Raw genomic sequence first — 27,934 nt, 5'->3', positions numbered from 1 at the left:
GGACATTGCCGCAACTCACACGCCCTCTCAACCCGTCCCCTCTCACACAGCTACCCCATCATCCCCCCTCCCCCTCGACATTACCCGCAGGGACTTCGTCGCTGCTCAAACTCCCTCCAACCCCCTTCCCCCTCACTTAGCTACCCCCTCTTCACCCCTCTCCCACGGCCTCACCACTGCTCTGACCTCCTCTCCCACCCCACCCTACATTCCTCATACTGAAGCTCCCCCAACACTCCGCACCTTTGACCTTACTACCATCGAGGAAGTCTCCAAGATCCTCTCTGATGCCCGCCTCACCACCTGCCCCCTCGACCCTATCCCCTCACAATTCCTACGACCTCCCTCCCCCTCCATCCTACGCTCCCTCACCCACATCTTTAATCTCTCCCTCTCCTCCGGCACTTTCCCCTCCCCACTGAAGCATGCACACATCACCCCCATACTTAAAAAGCCCTCCCTGGACCCCAATGACCCGAACAACCTCAGACCCATCTCCCTGCTCCCACTTACATCTAAACTCCTCGAGCGCCTCGTCTACACCCGCCTATGCTCTCACCTCAACGACAACAACCTCCTCGATCCCCTACAGTCTGGCTTCCGCCCCCTACACTCCACCGAAACCGCCTTACTCAAACTCTCCAACGACCTTCTAACCGCCAAAGCTAATGGCCACTATTCAGTGCTCCTACTCCTTGACCTCTCTGCGGCCTTCGACACAGTTGACCACCCCCTCCTCCTCAAAATACTACACTCCCTCGGCCTCAGAGATTCTGCTCTCTCCTGGCTCTCATCCTACCTGTCACAACGCTCTTTCAGCGTTACCTATAATGCTACCACCTCCCCCTCACTCCCCCTCTCTGTTGGGGTCCCTCAAGGCTCTGTCCTTGGGCCCCTTCTCTTCTCCATCTACACCTCCTCCCTTGGCCAACTCATACACTCTCACGGCTTCAACTACCACCTCTATGCCGACGACACACAAATCTATCTCTCAACCCCCCACCTCACCCCCTCGGTCTCTGCCCAAATCACACACCTACTGAGCGACATATCAGATTGGATGTCGCTCCACTTCCTTAAACTGAATCTCTCCAAAACCGAGCTCCTTGTCTTCCCCCCAGCCCGAACCCCACCCCCCATTGACTTCTACATCACATCCAACAACGCCAATATCAAACCCGCTCTGCAGGCCAGAGTACTTGGTGTCATTCTGGACTCCAACCTATCCTTCCAGCCCCAAGTCCAATCTTTAACAAACTCGTGCAGACTCCACCTCCGCAACATCGCCAAAATCCGCACGTTCCTAACCCCAGAAACCACTAAACAGCTCATCCACTCCCTCATCATATCACGACTCGACTACTGCAACTCCCTCCTCACTGGCCTGCCTCGCCGCTGGCTATCCCCGCTTCAGTCGATCCTGAATACGGCTGCCAGACTCATTCACCTTTCCAAACGCTCCGTTTCCGCCACCCCCCTCTGCCAATCCCTCCACTGGCTTCCGATTGCGCAACGGATCAAATTTAAAATCCTAACACTGACGTACAAAGCTGTCCACCATACTGCCCCGAACTACATCACTGACCTAATATCCAAGTACCGCCCAGCACGCACACTCCGCTCCTCACAAGACCTCCTTCTCTCTAGTTCCCTGGTCTCCTCCTCCCATGCCCGCCTCCAGGACTTCTCCAGGGTGTCACCCATCCTCTGGAACTCCCTGCCCCAACCCATCAGATTATCACCTACTCTCCTCTCCTTTAGGCGCACCCTGAAAACCCATCTCTTCAGGGAAGCCTACCTCACCCCCTGCTAACTTGCTGACCTCCTCCACTCTTCCTACCACTCCATCCCCCACAGCTATCTCCTCCTGTACCACTATCCCATCCCTTCTAGATTGTAAGCTCGAAAGAGCAGGGCCCTCGATCCCCTCATGTTTTGCATTGTATTGGTATTGTTCTGTCACATGTTCTGTCCCCCTTTGTAATGTACAGCGCTGAGTGAACTATTGGCGCTTTATAAATACTGTATAATAATAATAATAATAATAATACAATATCAACAAAGAGCAAAGGGACTCAAAGGGGGGAAAGCTACCTGTCATATTGTTTGGGAGATGGTAGAGTTCTAAGGAAATGTTTGATTTGAAATGCAGATAAGCTGTTTAGTGGAGGTGATAGCAGGATTTGGATCCTCTCCTGATCAAGCCAATCTTGCTTTGCAATAAAGTTTAAAGTTCTGACCTTGCTTTCTTCCGCAAGATGCCAGTGCTGTTTACTATCACTGCTAACAGGAAAGTCTGGGTGCCATATTACTGGAGACAGGGGAAAGGGAACGTGAAGGATATTTGAGCTCAGGAAGGTCCTGTGCACCACCCTGAGAGTAGCTCCTATGGTTGAGTGATGAGGTCCTGCCAAGCATTGGATGGACGCTATGCCACAAAAGAGTTATAAGGGAACTCTCCTGTTCCATAGGGACCCAGTTTAACTATCTATGGAGAGCACCAGATGACCATGTGTGCTAGATGGAGAGCTTTGTAATATTTATTGATGTCTGGGAGGGCTGTGCCCCAGTCTGCTTGGGAAAGAGTTAAAAATGAATAGCCAAGTGGTGGGTGCTGTTTGTCCCATGACCATATAAAGGACCGTATCAGAGATGAGTGAAGTATGATTGTGGAATAAAGATTGGAAGTGTTTCTATTATGTATAAAAGCTGAGATAGAATGCTCATTTTTAACGCATTGCATCTCCTGAACCAGGCCAGGGTGAATAATTGCCAGTTATACAAATCAGCAGTAATTTTGCCATGTAAGGGACAAAACGTAGTGTCATATGGGTTGGAGGAATCAGAAATTATTTTGACTCCCAGATATTTGAGATGAGAATGAGCCCATTGAAACGGGTATGCTTCCTTCAGGCTTTGCATTGTATCCAGGGAGAGAGATGTTGAGCGCTTCTGATTTATTACAATTTACCTTAAAGTTTGATAAGTCCCAGTATTGTTGAAATAGACTCAAAACGGTGGGGAGAATGGCTGTAGGGTTAAGGGATGAAGAATAACAGATTGTGGGCATACGCCACAATTTTGTGTTCTATTTGGGAGGTTTATAGACCAGTAATAGTTGGGTGGGCTCTTATCATACATAAAAGGGGTTCCAAAATCAAAATGAACATCAGTGGGACAGGGAACTCCCCTCCTGGTGTCATTCACTAATGGCCCAGGAAAAAACCCAAACGATATTTGTTTACCTTCTCTGCAGCATGGGATGCAGAGTATAGGGCTGAAATCCAGGTTTTCATATGTTATACTAGGCCTATATGTTGCAGGACATTATAGTTACATAGTTTGGCTGAAAAAAGAAAAAAAAGTCCAGCCACTTCAGCCATAAAAAAAAAAAAAAGTTATAATCCTACACCCACAGTTGATCCAGAGGAAGGCAAAAAACCCAGCAAAGCATGATCCAATTTGCTCCTGCAGGGTAAAAAATTCCTTCCTGATCCCCCGAGAGGCAATCAGATATTCCCTGGATCAACTTTACCTATTAATAGTAACCAGTTATATTCTGTGTATCTAAGAAAGAATCTTGAATACGTCGCATGGGCCAGAGAGGAGAACGTATAGTCTCTAGCTCTGGGATGTTTAATCCTCCTGATATCTACTAGTTGGCACTGATATAGTATTCTTCGTATTGCTTTCCGACTTCTACTTCCCTCTCTCTGCGCATGCGACGTGTATCAATTTGAGGATCCATACAAAAGTTAAAATCCCCTGCTACAATCAATTTGCCCTTTTTGAAATCCAGAAGTCTTCCCAGTATATTCTTAAGATAGGCCTCTGGGTTTCTGTTGGGGCAGTAAATCTACCAATTGCCACTCCTTTAGCCCGCTTAGTAGGTGAATCAGCATAATATCAGGTTGGGTAATATCTAGAATATCATTTAACGTTTTTTTCCTGTAATGTCTTTCTTGTAAAAATGCTATTCCAATAGATTGTTGTAATTCTCTGAGGATCTTATGTCTTTTTTCAGGTATATTCAATCCCTTAACATTATAAGTCATAAAATTGACCTCCTCCATCTCTTGTATATATATATTGTTTTTTTTCTTCTCTTTCTCTCTCTTGTCCTCCTACCAAGGGTACCGTCGACTTTTCGAAGGAGCAAGGAGCAATCTCCTGTATAATTCTCCCTCCCCTTCCCTATTTTTAGCAAAAAGATATTTGCTAGAAGATCTATTCCTCCCCCACTATCCCCCCCCCTCAAGGATCTCCCCCCACCCCCCACTCCCCCTCCCTCCCTAACACCCTTGGGCCAAAGTTTTGCCATAGAATCTGTCATGGGACATTCCCACTAGCGATTCCTGGGGTGAGGCTCGAAACACACACGCTCACTCTGCCCCCCATCTTGCAACATAGGGGAATTAGAATATGGCAGCGTATTTAGCTTCCAGGCAACCCACCATTACCTTCTCATCATCTGCCTGGTTAGAACTGCCCATCTAGCCCTCCTAATTTATTGATACATGGGAACTACTACCCCAGTGTGGGAAGAGAGAGCAGAGAGTGGAGGGTAGAAAAAAAAAATTAGATTATATATTGTTGGGACATAGAATATTGGAGTCATTGGTTAAAGTCAACGTAGAAGTCACAACTATATCGGACCATGCAACAAAATTATTATGGGGATAAGATAAAAACGTGGAAGTTAAATGAGACACTCCTCCAGGATCAGGAGACACAAGAGAAAATAAAAAAAAGAAATAAAGCAGTACTTTGAAAGAAATGAGACAGAAGGAATGTCAGTGGCCACGGTCTGGGAAACCCATAAGGCATATATCAGGGGAATTTTGATAGTGATTGGGGTAAAAAAAAAAGGAATGGCAAAAGAAAATTGATTCGCTATTAACCTCCCTGGCGGTATTCCCGAGTGTAGCTCGGGGTTATCAGTGCCAAAAGCGGTAACCCCGAGCTACACTCGGGATTACCATGCAGCAATGCTCTGGGATTCCCTGTTTCACTTACCTTGTCCTTCGTTCCCGCAATGTCCCCCCTGCAGCGTCCCCGGCCATCTCCTCCGGCCGATGCTGGCATCCGTCTGCCGGGTTCCAGTCCCTGCAAGCGTCGGGACATACGGGGGCCGGAGCCAGCAGGAAATTTAAAAATTTTAAAAAGTGCCATTCATGACATACACTAAAATCGCATAGTAAAACATTACTGTTTCAAAGCATTTCACATACATTTTGTCCCTATGCCCTGCCTGCATTTTTACAGTTATTTCTGCCTTGAAACTGAGAAACGTCCATGGTGTCCAAAAAGCGTCCCTTTATGTCAATCGCGGTTTTAGACTAGCTAGAGAACAGCGATAGTAAATCAGAACCACTTGCAGAATTGAGTGATAATGATTCGTGGGGAAATTCGTCATCACTGAAAATGATTTTGCGACTTTGCTCACTGATGTGCGAACTTGGCGCTGTATTTCAGATTTTTGTGTTTTTGGTTTGATTATATTATTGATTTAAATGTATTATTATTATATTATTATTTTTTATGATTATTTATTATATTATAATTTATGATTTCGTGTTTCAAATTTTATCATACCCGGGATGTTTGCTAGACTCTTCTTCGGACAGATTTAAGTGAGTAATTCCTAAAAATTACAGGCCTACAATACAAGAACCAACATATTTCCATGCAAAAAATGTACCGCTTTGAGCACAGAAATATTGACATAATCATACCGCTAGGGAGGTTAAAGGAATTATATGAGCAGGAACAGTCTCATAAAAAGAGAATAGTAATAGACATACAGTAGTAAATAATAAAAAAGAGAGAGGAATTAGGCAATTTAATGGAGGAAGAAGTGAGAAAAACTTTCAATATGATGGCAAGAGAGAGATATAAGTGGGGGAGTAAACCAGGTAAATGCCTAATGAGAGAACAAAGAAAGAAGAAATCTAGGAATTACATCGAGAAAATTAAGGACGACAATGGAGATCTGGCGTACTCGACCACTGATATCACTAAGGTATTCAAAAAATGTTATAGTAAACTATATAACATAAACCAAAAACCGTTAAAAGGGGGGGAAGAGGAGAGAACAAGACAGAGGAGGTGAATTTACCGATTTTAGGAGAACAGTTAAAACATCTAGAAAACCCAATAACGCAGGAGGAAATCCAAAGCACATTGAAGAGGACAGTTGCTGGGAAGAGCCCGGAGTTTGTCGGGTACACAGTGAGATACTACAAAAAATTTCAAGAAGAACTAGTCCCCAAATTGAGGGTATATATGACTGCATTAGGAGAAGGGATGAAGATGAGGGAGGAGTCAGTGCAAGCATACTGTATATCTCGCTCATACTAAGAGAGGGGAAAGATGGGACCCAATGTGCTAGTTATCGGCCTATCTAACTGTTAAATACAGATACTAAATTATTCGCAAAGGTCCTAGCAACTAGATTGAAAGATCTAATTCCAGAGTGGATTCATTTGGATCAAGTGGCATTTGTCCCCAGGAGGAAGGGAAGAGATAATGGGTTAAAGATAAAGTAAGAGAGAAAAACCCCCTGTATTGGCACATGCATTTAATGGATAGACCTAGGGCAGGTGCTCATCAGGGAGCCCACCCCTCTTAAAGCCACAGGAGCGCAAAGAACACCCAGCAGATAGCACAATGGCAGCCAGGGTGCCCAGTGCACCGATTCACCTAAAAACCAACAATAAAGTAAAACATGGCACCTGCCCTATCCATTAAATGCATGTGCCTCTACTATGGGGACTCAAATTTGTAGAGTTAGGACCACAAAATATCAGGGTGCCGTGATGTGGCTCTGTAGCTTACGCATGTATTTGCAAATGTGTGCTAACTAAACCCCTGTTTTTAAACGCATACTGTTAGGTTAATTTGGTTGTTGGCAAGCTAACTGGCGAGTTGATTTTTGAACACTTTTTTATTTTTTACTTACATGCGTTGCCCGGTTCACTTAGTCCTTGCTTCATAAGCCAGTTATAGACCTGGGCAGGTGCCATGTTTTACTTTCCTGTCTAAATTGGCCTTAGTATGTGTATGTATGAATGTGAGTTAGGGACCTTAGATTGTACGCCCCTTGAGGGTTAGGGACTTATGTGAATGTACAATATATATATATGTGTAAAGTGCTGCGTAAAATGGACGGCGCTATATAAGTACCTTAAATAAATAAATATGTTGGAGAGGATGTGGGACAAAAGGCACAATAGCACATATATGGTGGGAATGTCCCAAAATTCAGGATTATTGGGGAGAAATAATTTATCTAATTAAGGAGATAACGGGGGTTGAGGTCCCGAAAGATCCAGGCACATGCTTAGTCCATAAAACTGAGACTATAGTAGAAAAATCTAAAAACTCGTTGGCATTTCATCTGATAAATGGGGAACTACCATTAGGAATAAGGTAGACTGGAGAGATTCAGAGACAGGTGGGAGAAATGGGATAAGTTCAAAGAGCAATTTAAAGAAAAATAGGAAATAAGAAAGGAGGAAAGAGAAGGGTGCCTTGAGAGGGAGGAAAAAAGAGGAGGAGCGAGGAGATAGGAGGAAAAAAATCAGGGAGTAGAATGGGGAAAAGGAGGTGGGAATGGGTGGGTGGGGTTTTTCTTTAGAATGAAGAGGTATAAGGGAATCGTGTATTGTTGAATAGTTTGACATTTTCATGGTTTATTGTGAAAATAACCATGAAAATAGCCCTGGTCCCCCAGGGCTCTGTCCTTGGACCCCTTCTCTTCTCCATCTACACCTCCTCCCTTGGCAAACTCATACACTCCCACGGCTTCAACTACCATCTCTATGCTGATGACACTCAAATTTACCTCTCCACCCCTCACCTCACCTCCACTTTCTCCGCCCGCATCACTCACCTCCTAAACGACATCTCTGACTGGATGTCGCTCCATTTCCTCAAACTCAACCTCTCCAAAACCGAGCTTCTCGTCTTCCCTCCTGCCCGCGCCCCCCCCCCCATCCTATCCATCACTACTAACATCACCACCATCAATCCCGCCCCGCAAGCCAAAGTCCTTGGGGTCATTCTGGACTCTAACCTCTCCTTCCAACCTCATGTCAAATCACTGACAAACACATGCAGGCTCCACCTCCGCAATATCGCCAGAATACGCACCTTCCTTACCCCAGACACCGCTAAACTACTTGTGCACTCCCTGATTATCTCACGCCTTGACTACTGCAACTCCCTCCTCACCGGCCTACCCCAGTGCAAACTCTCCCCGCTTCAGACCATCCTGAACTCAGCTGCCAGACTCATCCACCTCACCAGCCGCTCCACCTCTGCCACCCCCCTCTGCCTCTCCCTCCACTGGCTCCCTATCGCCCAACGCATCAAATTCAAACTACTCACTCTGACCTACAAAGCCATTCACAACACTGCCCCTAACTACCTCACCGACCTGATTCCCAAGTACCACCCTACCCGTACCCTTCGCTCTTCACAGGACCTCCTTCTATCTTGCTCCCTGGTCTCCTCCTCACACGCACGTCTGCAAGACTTCTCCAGGTCCTCCCCCATCCTCTGGAACTCACTACCCCAATCCATCAGACTGTCACCTTCCCTCCTCACCTTCAGGCGCTCCCTGAAAACCCACCTCTTCAGGGAAGCCTACCCCACCCTCACCTAAATGCTGCTCTCCTTCATTCCTCCTACCACTCCATCCCCCACAGCCACTTCCTCCTGTACCACTACCCCCTCCCTCCCAGATTGTAAGCTCGAAAGAGTAGGGCCCTCTTACCCCTCGTGTGCTGTTCGTAGCTGCTGTAATGTTTCATGTATTGTCCCCCCCTCTATTGTACAGCGCTGAGCAAACCCTTTGGCGCTATATAAACTCAATGTAATGTAATGTAAAAATGTAATGTAATATATTGAAAATTAATAAAATATTTATTAAAAAGAAAGTATCCAGGCCTTTTTTAAAGCAATCCACTGAGCTGGCCAGAACCAATTCTTGAGGGAGCCTATTCCTAATTTTCACAGTTCTTACTGTGAAGAAACCTTTGTTTGGAGATTACATTTCTTTTCCTCCAGACGTAGAGTGCCCCCTTGTCCTCTGTGATAACCTCAGGGTAAATAACTCTACACTGAGTTCACTATATGAACCACTGATGTATGTATACATGTTGATCATATCCCCCTTAATCTCCTCTTCTCAAAAGAGAATAAATTCAGTTCCTCTTATCAGTTTGGTTGCCCTTCTCTGTACTTTCTCCAGTTCCCCAATGTTCTTTTTGTGAATTGGTGCCCAAAACTGAACTGCATATTCCAGATGAGGTTTTATTAATGATTTGTACAGGGGTAAAATAATATCTCTCTGGAGTCTATACCTCTTTTAATAGAAGAGAGGAGGATTTTGCTTGCTTTAGAAACCGCAGCTTGGCATTGCATGCCATTATTTAGCTTGTGATCTACCAGAACTCCCGGATACTTCTCCCCCACTGATTATGGAGAAAATGCCAGTCCACCCGGTCAAAGGCCTTCTTTGCATCAGTAGAAAGCAGCTCCAGAGGTAATTCCATTGACCAGGTGGAGTGTAGGAGATCAATTACTCTGGTGGCATTATCTTGAGCCTCACATTGTTCAATGAAGCCTACTTGGTCACTGTGTATCAGTTAGGGAGTGAGGGGGTGTAGTCTGCTGGCCAAGATTTTGGCAAAGTGCTTGAGGTGAACATTAAAGATAAAGGCTAATACCAGCCTCGTTGACCAGGGTTTTTGTCCCCTTTAGGTAAAACTGTGTGAGCATTCAGAGTGTTGGGAGGGAGCACTTGACCTTTAGTGATGTAACTGAAAGCATTACAAAAAGAGGGGGAAAGAGTGTCAAGAAAATGACTGTAGTAGCTGAGGGAAAGCCCAGTTGGGACCGGGAGCTTAGCCTGACTATTTAATTTCTCCCCGTAAAAGAGCTTTTAAAAACATAAAGAGATAAATACATGAAGGTAAGTTTGTTAATGATATTTGTTGCTCTTACACCTAAATTGTTCTGATCTGTTAGAATGGTGGTTCTTAACTTTTTTTGAGTCACGAACCCCTTTAAGAATCTGAATAAAGGTATGGACCCCTTCAGAAATATTCACATAAACACCTATGTATAAAATGAATATATTTACTTTATTTTATTGAAATTTGATTGCCTCATACATATGACACACAGGAAGTTTGAAAAAGTAAACAATTTTCACAAAACATTTTTCATGCAAAAGGTACTTGACCACTCATTACAAAAAATTAAATACAATCATCTAGTCTAGTGCACAAAAAAAGTAAATTCTGCTCAAATTTACTAATACTACTAGAATATGAGAATTAGCACTTGCTATTATGGAATGGCACAAGATGGCAGTTGAGCAGAGAATGATGATACAAATTTTAAATGGTAAAAATGGGCCAGCAGTGATTTAAGAGAACCTTAGTGGTCTGTGGTATAAGCAGTGGCAGGGTGTGTTTCTTTAATTTCTTTCAATGTAAATACCATTGACTTGGACAAAGTGAAGGGCTGTACAGTGAATGTAAATGTTTTCGTTTTTTTTTTATTTTAATCTAACCCTTGTGGACCTCCTGAAACCCATTCATGGAGCACTTAGGGGACCCCTGTGTTAGGAGATCATAAGCAAAAGTGAGGCAGCATTGTACTTCTACATGGCTCTGAAACAGTACTGCCTGATGTTGCCTTGAAAGCGGTATATATTATATTCAACATTTTAATGTTTTCTGTAACTTCATTCCTTTTGTTTTTCTAGGATCCTGCTGGAATTTTCGAACTGGTTGAGCTTGTTGGAAATGGCACATATGGGCAAGTGTATAAGGTAAGTGACTTTGATTACCTAACATCTTGAAATGATTTACATTTTTTTATTACATGTATATTCATGAACTCTTTGATGGATTATCCCATATGGTGGCTTTCAACAGGGTTGGACCAATGAATCTACAGACACACCAATGTTTATATCTGTGTAAGTTATGAAAATATGTGCAAGGTAATTCTAAAGCTGCATATACATGTACTGAAAGTCGACCAGTTAAGCAGGAAACAACTTGGTCTCGGTACATGTGTACTGCCCTCTGTTCAACAGAAGCCAATCTAATGACCAGCTTCTGTCGAATGGCCATACTGGAAAACCAGCATTTGATCAGCGCTTGCAGCCAATGGCTAAATTTTTTTTTTGCTTGCATGCATTATACATGCTTATAGGAGATTGTTTTATTAGTAATTAGTTGTATGTATTTTAATGGATTAAGTTACCCATGATCCCATATGAGGTCATGCATGCATCTATAGCAGATTGTAGACAAGGGAGAATATTTGTGGATGGCATGCTTACTTTACCATGCTTGTACATAGTGTTGCATGTATATGGCCACATTATAGTAAACTTTGGAAGTGGTCTTTTTAAAATCTGGATGCTGAATTTACTTTGTCAACAGTAAATCCTGGAATACTTACAGTGCTTCATTTGCTCTGAATTAAACGTTCTGATAATCAGGATTTGCTTGTAGAAATGTAATTACTGTATAGTTACATAATATTTCAGAATGATTTCCACAGTACATCTTCATCCTTCATGATCCCAAATGATGTCAAACATACTGCTGGACACAAAACAACTTTTGTGTTATTCTTTCCTTTATAACTGGACAGTTTGAAAACTCTATTACATGTGACTAATCAATGAGCACAACAACATTAACAATGAACAGAACAAGCTAACAATGCATTACGTATATCCTTTATCTCTTTAGATTAGAATACTTGGTACAAAAGTCCACATTTTGTGTTGCCTACAACAGTTTTTCTGTTTTTGCTGTTTATGTTCTCAATTTTAGTAGAAAAATAACAGCTGGCATATGATTGGGTGCTGTAGAATATATTTACCTTTGTAACATTGTTTCATAATCAGATTCTAAATATTTTAGGCTAAATGTTTAGAAATGTTTAGATAATTGGTTGTAAAGGCCCAAGATTTTCTACCTTCATGCATTCTATGCATGAATGCACGAAGGTAAAAAACCTTCTGTGTGCAGCAGTGCCCCCAGCCCCCCCCCCCCAATACTTACCTGAGCTCTGTCGCAATCCATTGATGTGCACAACAGCCTCGGCTTCTCTGGATCTCTGCCTCCTCATTGGCTGAGATAGCAAGCGGGAGCCATAGGGTCCCGCTGCTGTCAATCACAGTCAGTTAGCCAATGAGGAGAGAGAGTGGGCAGGGCCAAGCAGCGGCTCTGTGTGCGAATGGACAAATGGAGCAGCGGCTTGAGAACACGCCTGATCGGGTGGCCCTATAGCAAGCTTCTTGCTATGGGGGCACCCAACAGAAAGAATGAGCCAGGAGTGCCAACGGGGCTGTCAATCACAGCCAGTGAGCCAATGAGAACAGAGGGGGTGGGGCTGAGCTGCAGCTCCATGTGTAAATGGATACGTGGAGTAGCTAGTGCTGTGGGAGCACCCAACAGGAGGGAGGGGCCAAGAGCACCGGCGGGGGACCCGAGAAGATTAGGTTCCGGGCTGCTCTGTGCAAAACCACTGCACACATCAGGTAAGTATAGACAAAAAAAGGCTTTAGAATCACTTTAATGTGAGAATATAGCTACAAGTCCTTGCGGATTCAATGTTTGCTTCCCACTGCGCATGCATGAGCTGCACTGAAGAGTGTGAATAGTACTGTAGACTCCTGGGACATGTGGCATGCCCCAAGAGTTTCTGCGGGGAGGGGGGGCTAGGTGATCCGGCTGACAGTCGGTACAACCCCCCGTGCTAGAGAAGGAGGAGGACATAAAGTGGAACTTCCCTTTTAGAGCGAAGTACTGCTCTAATATTATTCCATATAACTATTTGTTTGAGGTTCCACTTTCTAAAGGACATTTAATAGCATAATTTTAAAGCAGGTCAATATAGACATGATCCATGTATATTCTGTGACGTTAAGAACTTCCCCAGCAGGTGTAAAGGATGAATACTGCTAATGCAAATTAGACTTTTAGGCTATAGGTTTCATTTGCAGAGTGACACGTATGTAGTGAATTTACAGTGAGTGGCATCAAACAAGGGGGGATTCTCCAAAGAGATTTAGGTCATAGATGAACCATATTAATTGCCTTAGGCACATGTAGTGCACAAAAATTAGCTTAGTGGTTTGTAACATGTTTTGTAATTTGAATATGGCAAATGTTGCTGAGACCTGGATTTCCCACTGAAGAAAGAAAAATTCAGATGTGTGTCAAATGATATTCTGTCCAGTGAACATCAGGGCTCGCAATACACTTTATAACCATGTCATGACAAAGGGAATTTGGCAGCCATTGATCTGCAAACTGATATATATTGCCCCTTTTTATTGCCCTTGAGTTTTACAATTGATATTGAGATGTTGCCTAAAGCAGGCTATTGATGAGTCGATTTTCTTTCCTGCAGCCATGGGTTGCAGGAAAGAAAATGTCTCAATTCCCCCATAAACACAGTCAGTTGTCCTTGCTGGTAGAACACACTAATTATTGCTAGCACCTATTGTCGCTGCCAATAATCGCATGTAAAAATCTGATATGCTGCTTGTACCCAAGTTGATCAATGGATCAACTTGGGTACAGTCAGCCTGGCAAAGATGGTCACTCTATCCCTGATGAACCGGCTGAGATTCAAACCATCTATGGCAGGGTTTACCTCTGCATTGTTCATGTTGGCCTCAGCACAGAATAGAAGGTTAAGTAGAACCAAAGGCAAGATTCATTTTGGATAGAGTGAGGAAAGGTTATAACCCTTGTCAGTTTTTTTGCCATTTGCATCCCATTGAGGAGATTTATCTTCATTTTCTGTTTCATAGCTAAAACAGGAAGTGATAGGAAATCCCTCTAACGTGAGGGAACCCCTGGTTGTCACCAGAATTGATATCCTCTTTGGAAAGTGTCCCCTCTATTACTGTTCTGGAGACAAACCAAATTTTGGGATATTCCTTCTTTCACTTTCGATGATAACTGCAAACATGACAAATAGAGAAGGCAAATCTCTATAATTTTAATTTCAAAATGAGCTAGGCATTTACTAGTTTGTTCTAGGAGTAAAAGTCCCTGTTTGCGTTCAAGGTGCTTATTTCCTGGATCTCCCTGTGAAAGGCAAGTTGAAACTTTAACTCAGTATCTTGGCACGTAAACCGTTTGAATTCCTGAGCAGAACTTGTTTGCAGCTACTCCTATAGTTTCCATATAGCTAAATATGTGCATTGAATAAACACTGCCTTCTCTCACCTATGATACTCTGTGTCTTAAAGTTGTTGGCTGAGATACAATCATTTTATGCAGTAAGTCAGCCAGTTCATTCTTTGAACATTGGGTATAAAAGATTTGTTCGGGTAATTTCATACAATTAAAAAAAACAAACAAAATATATTCTCTCTGCTGATAGATCATGCACATATAAAATATATCCATTAACACCATTCAGTATTCATTAATGCAGCATTAAATGTATTATTTAATGCAATCAGTATCTGAATATGACTTGGTATGAGACTCCTATACAGCAGAGCTCAGACTTTGAGAGAAACTTCTGCAGTAGCCAGTCAGTTGTGCTGCAGTGCATGTACTAACAAGGAACATGCTAATAGGGGTAAAAAACAGAGAGGTGAGCTTATCAGTCTGCTGTTTCTCCTTTTACTGTCCTGTCATAGACAGGTAGGGGACTTTAACAAGTGATATATGTAGCACCTTCTTAGTTCGCTAGTGTTTATTAGGTAAATGTAGTTGCCTTCTCTGTAAGCAGAATAGCAGGGGTTGATTGGTTAGGGCTGCTCAAGGTTTCACAAGCTGCTGCTCTGCTACTTCCTCCCCCTGTGTTCTTGAACTATCTAGGGCCTTCCAGAACATAGTGGGTGGGTGGGCAGAGGTTGAAGTTTGAATATTTATGTAACCTCCACCAATCCCTGGGGAGACATTGTCCAGAAGGTGGGAGAAGAGCCCTTAAATAGTCTGAGCCTGAGCAGCAGGGGAGTCTGCAAGCATGCTGGTGTAAGGAAGCATTCCAGCGTCCAGCCAGGAGGAGAACCGTGTTGAGGGGCCTTGCCTCCTGGGCAGAAGCCAGGGAAATAGCAAGAGAAAAAAGGGTCTCAGCTAGGCTTAGCTGGGGGACCTAAAGAAGTGAGTTCCCAGAATCTAAGGGGTTCAGGAGAGGGCTCACAGGAGGAAGCTGTGGGAGAGTGTCCAAGTTGTCCTGGAGGTTGAGTGAGTCTGCAACCCCCTCACAAGTAAAGAGCCAAGTGAATATCCAAAAGAAGCAACCGACTATCCTGTGGCTGAGTGAATACAGAACCCCAGTGCTGCAAGAATGACTGTTTAGTGCTTTAGTTCTGAGGAGAAGATAGGATCACAGGCAGCATAGATACTCTTTGGGACTTGTTGCTAAAATAAAGTACAGACTGAAATGTTCCAGTGTTATAGCCAAGTATGGGTGCAAGACCGTGGGTGTTGGGTAGCGCTGCATATATACAAAACCAAGCCTCTTACAATGGGGAGGGGGTTTGACGGCTGTGTCATTGTGTCATAAACCTATTAGATCTTCATTTCTGGCCTCTGGTGTTTTAGCTGTTGCTGTACTGTGTTTACTGATGTCTATGTATGCTAGTGACATAAGTAAAACATGTGGCTGATTTATGGATTAGAATAGATCAGGGAATGGCAGTGCTATTACTAAACATAGTAAAACAGCAGATTTTCCTACTCCACAAATGTTGGTGGTAGTATTAATTCCATGGGACTGGCACCATGTGTTACATTTATACTGCCAATATGATTGATAGAGGCACATAATTAATATTAAATATATATTAATCATAAATGTAAACTTTTTCTCCCATGTTGTCAAATTATTCTCAAATTAAGGTAAAACCAGCATATTTGCAGTATCTTTCAGTAAAATAAAATTGATAGACCAGAAGTCACTTATACAGGAAAAAAAATGTCCTTACAATTGACACTTGTATTGCACCATCAACTACTTCACCATCAACTTTAGTTTGTTACTGAAACTTTAAAATTTGTACTGCTAAATGATGTCAGAATCCAGATCTGTGGAACCTCTGTGGTGGCTGGATGTGTTTCTTCACACTGCGCCACCTGAGATGCTGGACAGCTCCCTCCTGGACAATCTTGCTTTTTGTCTTGTTTCTGCTAACCGGGAACCCTTTGCTCCTCCCTGAATTTCCTAATTTAAGCCATGTCTCTGCACTTTTTGCTCGCCAGATTATTGTGCTTCTCTCCAGGCAATCTCTTGGTCATTTTGCTCCTTCTGTCAGCCTTATCTTCATGACTTCTTGTTACAGATTTGCTTGATCCCAATCTGCAACAATTCACCGACCTTTGGCTTGTTTCTCAACTGCATTTTCACTTATTCCCAACCTGTAGCCATTTGTTACTGACCTTTGGCTTGTTTCTCAACTGCATTTTCAATTATTCCCAACCTGTAGCCATTTGTTACTGACCTTTGGCTTGTTTACTGACTACACTTCAGCTTGTTCCCTACCTGCTCCATCTGCCACCGAAGCCCAGCCTGCTTATCTTCTGGTGGAGTGATCCTGAGGACTGCAATGTGGTACTAGCACACAGCGAAACCCATCTCCACCATCAGGAACTTTGATGAGGACCGGTTAGTGCTTACACTCCTGCATCTCAGGTTAACCCGTATCATTTGCCAGGGTGAACTGCTTGTGTACTTATCCTGCTGATTGGTGCAAACCTCACTACTGCAAAAGCTAATGGTCTTCGAGAGCAACCCCTGACTATGACAATGTTATTTGCTGTTTTTTATAAACCTGTCATTTGTGTTTACTGAACCTGCCATTAAAAGTCACATGAATCCAGCAGTAAGATAAGGGAATCCAAAAGATACCATATTGCACTGAGCTAACGCAATTGGCAGTAATGTGTTCTCCGATTATACATATAAAGTTTCAAACTGTTTGTAGAGGCAAGATTTTTGATACCTTAACCACTTGTGGACCATTGGCCTGCAATGTACTGTGGACGGGTGGCCCGTACAGGCACAGCGACATACCTGAATGTTGCTGGCCTCTGCTGGGTACAGGACACGTGTGCGCACTCCCGTCCACCGACTCCCCTATGATTGTACACAGTGGACGTTTGTCAGCAGGTCCCAGCCAATAACTCATGGCCGGGACCTGCTGATTGGCTGCATCCAATTACAGCCCAGACCCCTGTGTTGACACAGGGCCCTGTACAGAGGGGACCACTTCTCTGTTTCTTCTTCTTGCAAAGCAGGGAGAAGAAACAGAGAGATATGTAGTAAAAAGCAGCACACATTACACAAATTCACACTTGTTAGACACACATTTAACCCTTTGATTACCACAGATGTTAACCCCTTCCCAGCCAGTGACATGAGTACAGTGATAATATAGTATTTTCACTGATCACTGTATTCGTGTCACTGTTGATGTCAGAGGCAGTTAGTTCCCACCCAGTGTAAGTTAGTGTCAGATTGCATACTGCACTATCACAGTCCTGCAATAAGTTGCTGATCATCGCCATTAGTAGTATTAAAAAAAAAATTCCGGTATACTGTATATACCAAAGTTTGTAGATGCTATCACTCAAACCGATCAATATACACTGGGATTATTTTATTGAAGACTTGTAGCAGTATACACTTTGGCCTAAATTTATAAAGAATTTTTTTTTTTATTGGATATGTTTTATAGCAGAAAGTAACGAATATTGTTTTTTTTTTTCAAATTCTGCGGCCTTTTTTCATTTATATAATAAAAAATAAAAAACCAAGCAGTGATTAAATACCACCAAAAGAAAGCTCTATTTGTGTGAAAAAAAATAAATTTGTTTCAGTACAGTGTTTCATGACTGCACAATTACCAGTTAAAGTAGTGCAGTGCTAAATAGCAAAAAATGGCCTGGTTATGAAGGGGTGAAACCTTCCAGAGCTGAAGTGGTTAACACACACTGATAAGAATATATACAAAAAGTTGATGCATGTCACACGTGTATTATCTTAATAATCTACTGAGAAAAGATATAATAGCATTACTATTAAATAGATAAATGGATTAACTTGTATCAAGGAAACCATCTCATGTACATTTTAGATGTTTACATCATTTGCTACAAGAAATGATATGTTTAGTAAAGTCACATAATAAATTAATTTCTATTGTCCAGTATATAGTCTATTAAGATTTGTAAAGACTGGGCATGTCAAATTCAAATGAAACAGTGGGTAAGCAAAGTTGAAAAGTGAGTTGAAACTAAGTTAAAATAATTTTCAAGGGGCCAAATTATGTCTACTAAGGGCCACATCTATTTAAAGAATAAGTGCAAGATTACCTGTATAAAAGAAATATGTTTTGACCTGGCCTTCTCTATCATTTTAGAGTTGAAAATAATCACATTTTGGTGCAGGAGTTTCTGCATGCCGCCTGGCATTGGCTTTCCATATAATAAGAGGTTTCAAGCTTTCGTGTTCTTATAAAACTTGATTTCTGTGTTGCAAAATGGTGTTCAGCAGCTATAACGCCGAAAGGAGAGCATTTTTGACACTAAAATTATAGAAAGGGCCAGAAAGGAGAATACTTATTTTTTTTATTAGGTAATCTTGCCCTTTTCCTTTAATTTCAGAAAACAAACGTTTATAGCGTGAGGTTGTTGACCATTATATTAACAAGAAAGGGGCATTAAGAATGGCTTCACACCTATGCATTGTAGTAAAAAGCACGGTAAAACATGGCAATTTGTTCAGTGCTAGTAATTTAGAATGGCCCCCAAAGCACAATATGGTAGGTGCTGACAGACCCACTCTGCAGCATAGCCGAATGCTCATAGCTTGCGTTCTGTTGCAATGCATTAAAACAAACCAAAAAAAGTACAGGGGTGCAGTTGTTCAGTTGCTGTGCATTGGAAGCCCATTTTCAACAAAAGGACTGCTTTAACACACCTTCAACAATGCAATACTACATGTTAACACGTGCATTAACGTAACAGAACAGCACAGCACAAAGGCCTTAAAGTGTTAGTTCACCTTCAGCCTGGGTTCACATATATGCAGTGCGGTATATCGCATGTGATTCGCACAGGAACCGCACCGCATTCCTGTGCAAATCACATGCGATTTGTGTGCGGTGCGATTGGAGCCATATATTTTGTATGGCTCTAATAATACCGCACCTTCACCAAAAAGGTGCAGGACCCTTTTTTGGGTCCACACTAGAATCGGACTGTATGGGTAGTCACACCTATGCGATCCGATTATGCACATCGCACTGCGTTTTGCGGACCGTGATCTGGTTGTTGTTAATTTAACATACACACCCGCAGCGGTTCGCACGAACAGGGTGCGATTCTTATGCGGTACGGAGTTTGCACAGAAAACGCTGCAAATTCCGCACCCCATCAGTGTGAACCAGGGCTTACAGAAAAAAAGGAAGGTGAACTTCTCTCGCCTCCTGTGCAGCACTTGTGAAATGGACCAAAGCAATTCACTGTGCAGGTGCTGACCAATCAGAATCATTCTGGTCGGTCTCTGCAAAGAGAAGAGAGGGAAGAGCAGGGATTTCAAATCCTCGGATCACTGGACTAGCTGTGTGGGCACTGACCGCTCAGCATCGCTGGAGGTAAGTACAGCGGGGACAGGAGGCATGGGGAGGGTGTACGATGTTCGTTTTCCTTTGCAATTTTTCTGTAAAGATAAAATATGCCTTTTAAACATTTTTTTTAAGTATTCAGCTACAAAATTAAATACAGTAAGGAAATGTAGTTTTTATCAGCTGGATAAAAGCTGGAACCCTTCTTAGTTTAGATCTTGAATCACTGAAAAATACAAAGATGGCAGCATGCGGCTCAAAAACACCACGTACAGAAGGCTGATATAGGCTCACATGTGACACTGATATTACGTCTCAGCTGCATTCATCCACTGTTAGCACTCAGGAAGTCATAATCATTTCAAACCTCTCATCTGTCGGCTTGTACCTTCTGAAGCATTTCATTATACATATCGCCTCTTTATTGTACCTTCCTTTAGTATTTTGTATGAAAATGATCTCTTCAGGGAGAGTTATTGTTGCCCAGAGATTTAACTTCACTTTATTCTTTGCATGGGATTCTACTTTAGCTAGATGGCAGCTGTCTGTCATATCCCAAGGCAAGAAAAATAATCACTTTTGCTGAGTATATCAAAACCCAGTAAGAAGCTGAAAAGAAAAAGTTAACATAGCTTGCCAACGCTGTAGCAGAGCTTCTACCAGCTTGCACAGTATATGTTAGTAATCTGGAAAAGGAAAACTCATTTCAAAGTAGTTGTAAACCCACTTACTAAAATCTGATATAAGCTTTAAAGTGATACTAAACCTGAAACCATTTTTTAACCTATTGCATTGCTTGCATTAAAAAACAGTTTCAGTTTCCTTGTGTTCCCCCTTCCCTGTGTTAAGGGGAAGAGAGGGGAGAAGAGATCAGAGTTGAGCATGGTTGCGTCTCTTCTCCCCAATCTTCCTCCTGCCTTGGCCTCCCTGTGTAAATGTCATTTACCAGCCCCTTCCTTTTCTAAATGAACACAGTGAGTGATCAGTACTGATCACACACTGTGTTCATTCATAACTGACGCATAGTAAGCATAGAAAACTGTAGTTATTAGGCTTCAGTTTATGAAAGAACAGGAGCTTCTGTCTCCTGTCCATTCATCTGCAGTGCAGCTAAGGCTGCATAAGGGAACTGGGGAATGTTTCCTCAGTCACTTTCTATGGTTAGATCCCTGGTATCTCACCAAAGATCTCCCCCAACAGCGTTGTGAAAAAAATGTGGAAAACAATTTTTTAAAAATTGTAGAAATCAGACTAATATTTCTAATCAGACTAAAAAGCCAAGCCCAAAATATAGCAAAATTTAGCCACACCCACTGTTTGCTGCAGCGTGCGTAGCCATCTCCCTGGTAGGGGCCCCAGTGCATTACTTTGCCCAGGGGCCCATGATGCTATTAAAGTGTCACTGGTGCCACATGTTCTGTTAGTGAAGACTACAAGTTTCTGGGCTGACACATAATGCACAGGCATGTTAAAATGTTGTCACCAACAGGAATGGGAAATGACTACAGTCCATGTATGTAGAGAAGAAGTGAGTGCAGATGTGCTGCAGCACTGTTCACCTGCAACAAAGGATAAAACAAAAAGTGTAAGCAATATTTTACTAAAAGTGTTATTTGTTTGTGATCTGCAGTGCTTTTGCAAACTAAATGTCAGAGTCGAGAATAAAATAAATGTTAATGAAAAACAAATCCCCAGCATGAAAGCATTCAGTCATGCATTTTGCATGGGCTGAATGCTATAAATACTCTCCAAGTTATTTGCTGTAGCTATTTGTAGCGTGAATCAAAGGTAAGTATTCACTGAAAACCTCTGACTGATTGAAGATGTGAACCCCTGACTGATTGAAGATGTGAACTGTAAATATTATTCCCGGAATTCATAAAGTGTCTCATAGACAGTCTATTGGTGTTACTCTGTTGGTAATGTGTAAATTAATCTGTTGCCTCAATTTACTCCAACATGGAAGAGGGCTCATTTATTGCCGCTTTTCTTATATGCGCTATTAATTAATTTGTTGCAGCCAAAGCACAACAATGTAAAAGAGTCACATAGCTGAATTTGTCACATGTGTTGGAAATGGCAAGGTGTTCATGAAGTTGGTGGACTTCCTAATACTGCCATAATGAAAGAAAAGCGCCACAAATATTTTGTATATCTTATAGGTATAATGGAATTTCATCATGCAAGAAAATGACCTGTTAAAATAAAATGTTTAATACATGACATTATAGAAAATGATGCAAATCTCTCTGGTCTATATACATGGATGAACAGATGAGTCATCTCCTCAGTCTTTAAAGTCAACCAGTTATGACAGACGTATTGAGGCTATGATTGCTAACCGCCTGGTGAAGTTGCTAGCTTGGCTGTTAGATGACCAGCTAACTGTGCTGCCCTGGAACATGCCAGCTCTTGCTCCCCACTCACCACTGTACTTGTAAATACAGAAGCCTTCAGTGTTAACAGGGGCAGCTTTCCCCTTGTCAGCTTGTGGCTCTTACAGACCCCTGCCTACCCTGCATGCACTCACAGTGGAAACAGATGCTGACCAATGATCTCTCTGCAAGTGAAAGAAAAAGTTGGAGCCACCTACACTGCTAGGAGGTACTAGAACCAGGCTGGGTAGGTGAGAGGAGAGGAAGCTTTTGGATGGGTGGGGGTGAGAGTGGTGCAGAGGTCAGAGCTGAGGAGGAGAGGTGGCAGTGAGATGTGGCCAGCATACTCCTGAACCCTGCACCCGGTACACAGTATGCACCTGAATCCCTGCATTCTATATGTAGTATATACCTGAGATCTGCACTCTATACATGGCACACTCCTGAACTCTACACTCTGTATGCTGTGCACTCCTGAACTCTGCACTCTGTACGCCTCCTACTTCTAAACCCTGCTCTCTGTACATCACATACTCCTGAACCCTGCACTCTATACATAATGTATCTCTAGACCCTGCAGTCTGTACATAGTGTACTTCCGGACTGTGCACTCTATCCTTAACTCACTTCTGAACTTTGCACTCTATATGCCACATACTCCTGAACTCTGAACTCTGTAGCACACACCTGAACTCTGCATACATAGTTTTACAGATATAACTGGCCTTTTGAGAGCAACTGAAATGCTGATGTGGCTTGTATTGAAATTGAGTTTGATACCCCTGCTGTATTTCATCACAGTACTTGCTACTGGATGCTCTAATGCAGAATCATAAAAGAATAACATCAACTTACAAAGCCATCCACAACACTGCTAGACCAGCTACATCACTAACTTGGACTCAAAATATCAACCAAACCACTCTCTTTGGTCCTCCCTAGACCTCCTGCTCTCTAGCTCCCTTGTCACCTCCTCCTATGCTCACCTCCAGGACTACTCCTGAGCTTTTCCCATTCTTTGGAACTCCCTACCCCAATCTGTCCTACTATCTCCTAGTTTATCCATCTTTAGACGATCCCTGAAAACCTTTTTTTTAAAGAAGCCAATCCCGCTTCTAACTAATGCACTGTGTTTTTACTTTCTCCATCAGCTCATCCCCCACAGTTATTACCTTTTGTATCACTTGACCCTTCTTCTTCTTAGATTGTAAGCTCTAACGAGCAGGGCCCTCTGATTCCTCTTGTACCAAATTGTATTGTAACTGTAATGTCTACCTTCATTTTGTAAAACACTGTGCAAACTGTTGGCATGATTTAAATCCTATGTAATAATAATAATGTCCCTTGTAATGTCTGCTTTAGCTAGGTTTTGACTAAAACAAAGACATTAATAGGAGCATTACTGTATGTCTTTGTTCTTTTATCATTTTGCATAAGAGCATACAGTAGTAAGTAGGTATGGAATAGAGGATTATGGGATGTGTTGTTGAGCATCATTGGATTGAGCACTTCTGTTTACTATGTAAAATAAGCTGACAAACAAGCTTCAATGCCTTCTGAGTACTTGGTACCGTAGAAGTGTACAGATAAATAAAATTTCAAGAAAAGTTACAAAGACTTATATGAAAACTAGCTGGGTCAGTGACTCAGAGGGTCAGGATGGCAGCCAGGCAACTGAAATTTTCAAATGCAAAGCTCAGCTGTGAAAGTCTCCATTCTTCTCTCGTGACAGATTTCCTTTAAATGACATTTTTTACACGTGACTCATTTGCAACGGTTTTCTAATACTCAGCTAATACTAGTTAGTCCCATATTGGTCATATCATTAAATTGAACTCAAACCAACACCTCTTCCCTGGTGTTCCTTGGAGTTCTGTTGAACAATGTTGTGTTGTTCTCTTCAGGCCTCGTGTATAGTAAAACAGAAAAAAAATCCCAGCTGTCCTAATTTTTCTTTTTACTAGCAGTTAATAATCACTGTTTTCTGTTTCTGATTTATATACAGCCATTCAGTGCAATCCTTGCAGATGTTTTAGACAAGTTTAGGCCTTCATTTTTTTTTAAATTATAGCAATTTATCCTCAGACAAAGGTTGCCATGGAAACAGTGTTTCTTTATTCTTTGAATTGGTCATTTTTTGGGGCTTTAAAGTAGAACTTTAGTCAATAAATTAAGTCTTGCTAGATCACTTCAGGCTGGCCCCTTTTGCAGGTATAGCAAAACATATTATAATATATTATATTATATATATATACAGTCAGGTCCATAAATATTGGGACATCGACACAATTCTAACATTTTTGGCTCTATACACCACCACAATGGATTTGAAATAAAACGAACAAGATGTGCTTTAACTGCAGACTGTCAACTTTAATTTGAGGGTATTTACATCCAAATGAGGTGAACGGTGTAGGAATTACAACAGTTTGCATATGTGCCTCTCACTTGTTAAGGGACCAAAAGTAATGGGACAATTGGCTTCTCAGCTGTTCCATGGCCAGGTGTGTGTTATTCCCTCATTATCCCAATTACAATGAGCAGATAAAAGGTCCAGAGTTCATTTCAAGTGTGCTATTTGCATTTGGAATCTGTTGCTGTCAACTCTCAAGATCAAATCCAAAGAGCTGTCACTATCAGTGAAGCAAGCCATCATTAAGGTGAAAAAAAACAAAACAAACCCATCAGAGAGATAGCAAAAACATTAGGCGTGGCCAAAACAACTGTTTGGAACATTCTTAAAAAGAAGGAATGCACCGGTGAGCTCAGCAACACCAAAAGACTCGGAAGACCACGAAAACAACTGTGGTGGATGACCGAAGAATTCTTTCCCTGGTGAAGAAAGCACCCTTCACAACAGTTGGCCAGATCAAGAACACTCAACGGGAGGTAGGTGTATGTGTGGCAAAGTCAACAATCAAGAGAAGACTTCACCAGAGTGAATACAGAGGGTTCACCACAAGATGTAAACCATTGGTGAGCCTCAAAAACAGGAAGGCCAGATTAGAGTTTGCCAAACGACATCTAAAAAAGCCTTCACAGTTCTGGAACAACATCCTATGGACAGATGAGACCAAGATCAACTTGTACCAGAGTGATGGGAGGAGAAGAGTATGGAGAAGGAAAGGAACTGCTCATGATACTAAGCATACCACCTCATCAGTGAAGCATGGTGGTGGTAGTGTCATGGCGTGGGCATGTATGGCTGCCAATGGAACTGGTTCTCTTGTATTTATTGATGATGTGACTGCTGACAAAAGCAGCAGGATGAATTCTGAAGTGTTTCGGGCAATATTATCTGCTCCTATTCAGCCAAATGCTTCACAACTCATTGGACGCCGCTTCACAGTACAGATGGACAATGACCCAAAGCATACTGCAAAAGCAACCAAAGAGTTTTTTAAGGGAAAGAAGTGGAATGTTATGCAATGGCCAAGTCAATCACCTGACCTGAATCTGATTGAGTATGCATTTCACTTGCTGAAGACAAAACTGAAGGGAAAATGCCCCAAGTACAAGCAGGAACTGAAGACAGTTGCAGTAGAGGCATGGCAGAGCATCACCAGGGATGAAACCCAGCGTCTGGTGATGTCTATGCGTTCCAGACTTCAGGCTGTAATTGACTGCAAAGGATTTGCAACCAAGTATTAAAAAGTGAAAGTTTGATTTATGATTATTATTCTGTCCCATTACTTTTGGTCCCTAACAAGTGGGAGGCACATATGCAAACTATTGTAATTCCTACACCGTTCACCTGATTTGGATGTAAATACCCTCAAATTAAAGCTGACAGTTTGCGGTTAAAGCACATCGTGTTCGTTTCATTTCAAATCTATTGTGGTGGTGTATAGAGCCAAAAATGTTAGAATTGTGTCGATGTCCCAATATTTATGGACCTGACTGTATATAGATAGATATAGTAAAACATTAAAAATAAGTGCCTATACTGTTTGAAATCCAATAATACACTGTCTCACCCTGCTCTGCACATGCTCAGTTGCTCTCCATTTTTAGGCACTGTGCCGAATTTGTATAAGTTGATCTGCTGACAGTCTAAAGAGTAAAGCAGAGCTAAACCCATCGATTTAACAGTTTCAGAAAACAGTTACATTCTCCGCTAACTGTCACATTTGCTTGTGTTCTTAACCAAACTGTCAAACCTTCAAATGACTGGTGTTATAACTGATCACATGCAGAACTATGGGAGTTGCAGATCAAACAAATGGCAACGTCTATTGGCTGAGAAGGATAGGAGGGTTTTGTTCTGCTTAAACTGCTGCTCCGGGCTTTGGGCTTCAACAAAATGGCAGCCTCCAGCAAGAAGAAACAGGAACAATGCTAGCGGCAATTTACTGCACACACTCATTTTGGTAGCATATTAATGCAGAATGTATGTTCCTTGCAAAAGAACATTATTTTTTATCAATTGTTATGAGTAAATGTTCAGCATTTATGTGGATTAGTGGGTGTCTCAGACTGTGGAAATGAAACTGTGCTGGACTCTGGGTAGGTAACTGGTAGATAATGATTAAAAGAGAGTTTAGTATATGTGGATGTCTTTATATAGGTGATCATTTTCTGTGTTCAAAGCTTGGGAGAAGAATTTAATTGCAGCTATGACAATATTTTAAAAATTATTTTTGGAATATTTCTCCTTCAGAACATATTCAAGGTTACCATGGTGTTTTCAGTAAAATCACATTCAGTGTATATGTATGTATAAAAAATATATATATACATATGTATAATTTTGTAGATACTTCACACTTCTTATGGATCACTGACCTGGGTGCACTCATGGAGATAGCATACATATCCACGTGTGTTGGAGGCACCCAAAATTTTTATTTCTAGGTGAAGTCTGGTGGTCTAAGTCAGCCTCTGTCTTCTTATTTGGAGGCACCCAAAATTTTTATTTCTAGGTGAAGTCTGGTGGTCTAAGTCAGCCTCTGTCTTCTTATTTGGAGGAACCCAAAATTTTTATTTCTAGGGGAAGTCTGGTGGTCTAAGTCAGCCTCTGTCTTCTTATTTGGAGGCACCCAAAATTTTTATTTCTAGGTGAAGTCTGGTGGTCTAAGTCAGCCTCTGTCTTCTTATTTGGAGGAACCCAAAATTTTTATTTCTAGGTGAAGTCTGGTGGTTTAAGTCAGCCTCTGTCTTCTTATTTGTCTCAAACTGAGCTCTTCCTGCTAAAATTTACAACTGTTTTCCTGTTCACTTATCAATTAAAGTGATATTAATTTAATTGTTAATTTAGTAATTTTTTTAAAAGAACAAACGTCATACTTACCTGCTCTGTACAATGGTCCTCAACCTCTTGGGTCCCCCGCCAACACTCCTAGCCACTTCCTCCTGCTGAGTGCCCCCAGAGCAAGCAGCTTGCTCTGGGGACACCCAAGCAGCCTTGCTCCTGAGACAGTGCTTTGCTTGTCCATTCACACACAGAGCTGTGGCTTGTCCCCACCCTCTTCTTCTCATTGGCTCACAGGCTGTGATTGACATGAGTGGGAGCTAATGGCTCCAACTGCTGTGTCGGCCAATGAGTTACACTCTCTTGCACATTGCTGGATTGTGATGGGGTTCAGGTAAGTATTGGTGGGGGGGTGTACACAGAAGGTTTTTTTAACTTTTATTTTACCATAGAATGCCTGAAGGTAAAACAAATATTGAGCCTTCACAAACCACTTTAACTAGAGACCCTGAGAGACAGGTAAGAAGTGTCAGGTGGTTTATCTACCAGAAACTGAAATATCCATTTTAGGTGGACTGATGCTTTAAAAAGCAAACTTCAGGCAGATCTTTTTTTTTCCGTTGTAGATTAGAGTTTGAACTTCATTCAGGTTTTATTGGTGCATGTGCCACCACTGTAGAGAGGTTCCCACAATTCCTGGCCCTGTGACACCAGGACAATAAATGAGAGGAACAG

The 27,934-nt window shown here is 42.1% G+C and overlaps 1 protein-coding gene across 17 annotated transcripts in view; it reads left to right on the top strand.

Moving 5' to 3' along the window:
* Positions 1–27,934, top strand: part of TNIK (TRAF2 and NCK interacting kinase) — a 389,337-nt gene that overhangs the window by 83,713 nt on the left and 277,690 nt on the right. For all 17 annotated transcript variants that reach the window (XM_089675505.1, XM_089675500.1, XM_089675502.1 and 14 more), the window contains exon 2: positions 10,781–10,846. In XM_089675505.1, coding sequence (XP_089531631.1) covers positions 10,781–10,846 — 66 coding nt within the window. The remainder of the gene's footprint in view (positions 1–10,780; positions 10,847–27,934) is intronic.

Source organism: Staurois parvus, unplaced genomic scaffold (genome assembly GCF_062004578.1).
Source record: "Staurois parvus isolate SC_StPar_1 unplaced genomic scaffold, SC_StPar_1.0 ptg000155l, whole genome shotgun sequence".
Classification (NCBI taxonomy): domain Eukaryota; kingdom Metazoa; phylum Chordata; class Amphibia; order Anura; family Ranidae; genus Staurois; species Staurois parvus.
The sequence above is the reverse complement of the archived record's forward strand: the minus strand, read 5'-3'. Positions and strand labels throughout refer to the sequence as shown.